Source organism: Spodoptera frugiperda, chromosome 10 (genome assembly GCF_023101765.2).
Source record: "Spodoptera frugiperda isolate SF20-4 chromosome 10, AGI-APGP_CSIRO_Sfru_2.0, whole genome shotgun sequence".
NCBI lineage: Eukaryota > Metazoa > Arthropoda > Insecta > Lepidoptera > Noctuidae > Spodoptera > Spodoptera frugiperda.
In genome coordinates this window covers 1,450,739-1,456,330 of record NC_064221.1, presented here as the reverse complement: position 1 = coordinate 1,456,330, position 5,592 = coordinate 1,450,739, and the positions used below count along the sequence as shown (strand labels likewise).

Sequence of the window (5,592 nt, the reverse complement as noted above, 5' to 3'; positions counted from 1 at the left end):
TAAGCTATATGTACCAATGAATATGATTGGATACCAAACGCATCCACAGCAACGTAGCATAGCACATCTCTGGTAGAAAAGCACCCTTAGCCTGAAAATACCGCGTCAACGCCAAAACCTTTGAAAGATATTTTTACTTTACATTATTTTACTTTGAACAGCAATAAATCATTCTCAAAACACAATACTATTATACAACTTGTCTAACAACTCGCAACAATTTAGGGAGTTAAAGCAACTCTTTAGGTATTCTAACCCGGGGAAGTTACATAAAACGATCTTAAAGACTTGGAAATATTAGCGAAGTTGGCGAAAATATCTATTGACAACGTTACCCTAGTTTTTGGGGTAAACGAAATAATTTCCCCAAAGAAAATTGTTTAGGGAAAGTGATTATCATGATCGGAATTGATATTTTCAAAGGAGAAATTAAGGGTGCGAGCAAATTGCGCAGAAATAACCAAACAATAGATGGACTTTGTGCCGCCAAAAATCACGTTGAGAAAAAAATGATAAATATAAACGCTATCACGGTGAATACTCCATCAATCACGCGGCAATCGGGTTATTTCTTTTTTTTATTTTATACTTTTTTTCACAACACACAGGACGCTATAATTCACGCGCGAAAAATTTGGAACACAGTCAGCCCGGTGTTGCGACAAAAAAATAAGCGAAACTTTTTTTTGTAGGTAATAATTTGTTGTCTATGATACTTTGACAACTGTTGATATTTGGCGCGAATATATTTTTATTTATTGCTTTACGAAAATAATGGTTTATTTGGACGTTTGCTTTGTTTGTGCAAATACAAAATGTATGGTTTTGATTTTAGATATTTCAACATAGATAATCTCAATACATTTATAAATAACGAATGCAGTTAAAATTGTTGTGTAGTAGTGTTCATTAAAATATGCATACATAACATAACGCTTTTTAAGCACCGAATAGGTAAGCAGAGATGTAAATTATGCAATCTTTTCACCAGTCACTTCACCTTCGAGAAAAGAGCGACTTTCTTTTTAAAGGCCGGCAACGCAGCCGTGACAACTCTGGTGTTGCGGTTCTCCATGGGCGGCGCAGGTCGCTTACCATCAGGTGTTCCGTCTGGTTCTACTTGCCCATTACTGGCCAAAGACCTTTTCTCACACAGAAAAGGGTTTGAGCATTAATCACCACGCTTGCTCAATGCGGGTTGGCGATTTCAAACTTATATGTAATTTGTAATTTTAAGCCCAGGTTTCCTCACGATGTTTTCCTTCACCGTTTGTCAGTGGTGTCTCTAAGTCTATAATCTTAGAAAGTACATTTCACATTGGTACTTGTCGTTGGTAGATTTTGAACCCGCATCCTCGTGTATGAAAATCGGGCGTCTTAAACCTCCGAGCCACCATGACCCCATGATCTTGACCAATGACCATACTTGTGACAAAGCAGCTAGGCAGTATAATAATAGTCATAACATTTCTTTCAATTCTCTCAAATCTTTACAATACCATACATTTATACAAAAAAAAAACAAAAGAATAGGGGCCGTTCAAGTATTACGTAAGCAGATTTATTGCAATTATTTACCCCCCATCCCCCTTGTCAGCAAAAGTAAGCAAAGCTCTTACCCCCTCCCCCCATGCTTACGTAAACATTTGTCAATTAATGTATTGTTTTTTTAATTTTATAATGTTATAATTATAATTTGAAAAATAAGAAAATAGATTTAGGATAGAGATTATATTTTACTGAAACGGTATTCAACATAGAGTAAAGGACAAAAATATTATATCTTACTAACATAACAAACTTATTTTAAATTTTTGGTACATATATTAAATTCAAATTAACAGTCTTCAGTCCATGAAACCCGAATCCATGATTCTAAGTTTTCGATGACATTGGATTGCTTCGATTGCTGCTCAGTGTTGTGAGTCTGCTCGCTTTCATCCGATTTTGGAATGTCTACGTCATTCTCATCGAGCCATTCAACATCATGGTGCTCTAAATTTTGAATAATGCACATCAGTTCATTAGCACGACGAGCAGCGACTCTTACAGGTCTAACTTTCCTATCAGTGTGCGTGTTTACTTTCTTATGGATCTTTTCGATGTGACGATTTAGTGACTTGACGGAAGCATGATAAAGACCACACGTTTTGCATGTTCGACTTGATAGCCTCAATTGTACCGTCGGACAAAAATAATCGTATGGCATTTGCAGGAAATCTTTGAGTGAAGCACTTAAGCGTAGAGCTAAATTGACTGGAAGATTAAGAAATTGCCCTCCTTCATCTAAAACCAAGTCATCAACTGTTTGTTTTACTTTTACAGGTGGTGGAAGAAACCTGTTGTCTAGTAATCTAAATAGTCCACTTCTTGGACGACAGCATTCTGTATTTCTACATTTTACAATTTGGAGCAAGTATTGGCTTTCACGCACATGTTCTGAATACCATTTAATGTCTGGAAAATCAGGAAGATCTTGTTCACCTGCCCCAACATATTTTGCATTAACATTATAGCCATCAATTTCCATTGAACTCCATACTTCAGCTAATACTTTTCCTGCAAATTCGAAATTAGATCTTTCTAAATGTTCATCAATTGTAACGCCACGTTCATCCAAATGAGACCCAAAATGGTCATGAGGCAATATTAAACCAGCCAGTTCCCGACTAAGAGGAGCCATTCTGCGCTCTACTCTGTTATACGCACTTCTTCCGGGAGCATTGGTAGCTAAAAACAATGCATCGAGATCATGTCGCTTAAAGTGTTGTATAGCAAACCCTATGACTTTTTGATAACGCGGATTTTCATCTGGCCCTCCATCAACCGTCATGATTACCACTGGTTTTACTAGTCCATGGTCAGTTTTAGCTAATGGTCGAAACTCTTCAAGTTCGAGAAGCGTCTCGAAATCCTGAGCATGAGTATTAGCAGTAGATGAACTATGCTTTCCACTTCGAATAGCGATGTATGTTGGTCCAGAATATCCAACGGCTTGCGGTTGTCCTAGCATATTGGAAGTGATTTTGATACCAGCATAAACAGATGGTATTAATTTATGACGCTCAGCGATTACCCAATCGTGATCAGGCAATTTGATTCTATATTCCATGTGCATTAGAAGAGGTGCTTGCTTATTTGCCGCAGTTACGCCAATAGGGACTCGAGCTTTATCATCTTGAGATATGAAAAATACTTGATCTGGTCCTTGTATGGATGCTATGTTCTCTAAATAATGGATTGATGTTTCAGCGAACTTGCTATCTAAGTGGCTCTTGTGGTGATCAGTTTGAGCCCGAATGAGCTTAACAGGGACTGTCGATACATGTCTTCGTCCCTCTGCAGAATTAGATTTTCTGGGAATCAAACGAAGATATGTCCCACTGCGACTAATGTCAAATCCCATTTTACGTAATTCTTGTGTGAGTTCATCAAGAGTTTTTACGCTGCGAATTGATTCCGTTCGTCTTCTATCATCTGCTGCACTCCCAAATAAAGCTATATCCGCGATTGTTTTCAATAGTAAAGGTTGATTGCTTTCAAGATTAGGACGTCCCACTGAATCCCTCAGAGATAGTCTTTTTTTCATTTCTGGATTTTCATGACAAATATCTTCTAACTTTCTTTTCATACCATCCCTGTGTTTCTTCTGGGCAACTGCGTTTTGAACCTTCCTGTTTAAAGACTGTTTTGCTGTTTTTATTTCCTCGCGCAACTTAATGATCTGTTTATCAACTTCAGCACGGATTGACATAGTATCTCTGGCAGAATACAAAGCATTCAAATTTTTTTCGAGTAGAGCAATCTTATTTTTCATAGCTTCCTGAGAAGGTTTTGGTCTCTGTTTATCTGTATTTTTATTAATTTCGCATTGCTGTTGTGATTCATTACCGGTTTTTATTTTATCTTCTTCCTGTTTTTTAATATTTGAAGCTGGCTGTGTAATTTGTGTTTTTTCTGCAGGTTTACAGGTTGCCTAAAAATAAAAACTTTCTATGGGTTCTGCTAAAGATTCTCTTATTAAGCTACATAAATACAAAGTATGGCAATAAATATGGTAAATACAAAACCCTATGGCTTTAAATCTAATATCTTTAAACGAGCAAATCGTTCCGGTCACAAAATACAGGGTGTTATAGTCTATTCAAGTAGGTATTTAAAAGAATATAAACAATCTTGATATGTCTTTTTATTGAAATATGCAATTATAAAATCAGATATCTGTAAAGGTGCGTACAGACATCGCGAGGCTTGCGCCGCGAATGGTTCGTCTCGCATACATCAACCTGAGGCATGCTACGGCACATGTATACGTGCGAACCATTCGCGGCGCACGCCTCACGATGTTTGTACGCACCTTTATGTATTTACAGAAAAGCAATTTTTTAATATTGGTTGAGTTTTTAAATGAATCACAACAGATTTTACACAGTTTACAATTTTAAACCACATATTTCAATAAAAAGACATATAAAGATTGTTTACATTCTGTTAAATACCTATTTGAATAGAGTATAGTTTTCTGTAGGTATATAATATATATGTATAAAACTGACATCCTGTATTTTGTGACCAATTGACGGAATCAATTATAAGAAATAAATCTATATAATGAATATTACCTCTATACTTTAAGATAGGCCATAATATTTTCTAATTAGCAAAGAGAAACTTTTTGGCGATTTCTAATATTTCTAGTAGGTACCTAAAATGATTTCGTCACTCACCTTAGAAAAAAAATGTAGTAAATTGGATTTATTCTTAGTCGCTGCTTGCAATTCTTCTTCGATTCTCTTAGATACAATAATATCTAGTTCCTTGTCGGATTTTGCTTGTAATTTATAATTTCGCCACACTTCGTTAACTAACTTTTGTACATTTTGTACTTTCGTACTTGTATGAGATTTTTTAAAACTTTCAAACAATTTTTGGTATAACTTGGATTTGTCTATTTGAAATGACATCTTATTTAAACATTAAACTTTGGATAATGGAATGAATGGTAACACAAATGTTAACTTGCTTTACTATGCTTACAATACGTCTACTCGCTATAGCAGCCAAACGAAACAATACACTGATAGAGGAAATTTAGACAAGTGAACAGCGCGCGGTAATTCCCTTACTCGGTTCTAAAGCGAGTAGGGGAATTACCGCGCACTGTTCACTAAATGTATGTATTACTTGCGGGAATCCCCGAAAATGCTTTTCGTTTTCAAGCAAAGACAATGTGTGGGTTGCCATTCGTGTAAAAAAGAAAATAACTACCGATGACGTAATCATCATCTAGACTCCCCTACCCCCATGTCATCCAAAATAAGCAAAGTAAAGACCCCCCGCCCCCCCATAGTGCTTACGTAATAATTGAACGGCCCCATAGCTGAAACGATTCTATTTATAAACCCAATCCACTTTACAGTAACAAAAAACTGTAACCCAAGTGATACATAGCCAAGAAAGCAACCTTTTTGGACATAATGTTAAAAGCATAGATGACGCAACAGTCCCAGGTTCGATACCATCCTTCATGCAGGGGGCATCGATCAATCGTGAAGCTGAAAATGTGTTTTCCTGTAAATTTTGAAAATGGTC

The 5,592-nt window shown here is 36.4% G+C and overlaps 1 protein-coding gene across 1 annotated transcript; it reads right to left on the bottom strand.

Moving 5' to 3' along the window:
- Positions 1-1,716: 1,716 nt before the first annotated feature.
- On the bottom strand, positions 1,717-5,298 carry LOC126911099 (uncharacterized). Its single transcript, XM_050696186.1, has 2 exons — positions 4,728-5,298; positions 1,717-3,976 (listed from the first exon to the last, which is right to left on the bottom strand). The coding sequence occupies exons 1-2, from the start codon at positions 4,962-4,964 to the stop codon at positions 1,838-1,840; spliced, it is 2,376 nt and encodes a 791-aa protein (XP_050552143.1). The 5' UTR covers positions 4,965-5,298; the 3' UTR covers positions 1,717-1,837.
- Positions 5,299-5,592: the final 294 nt, after the last annotated feature.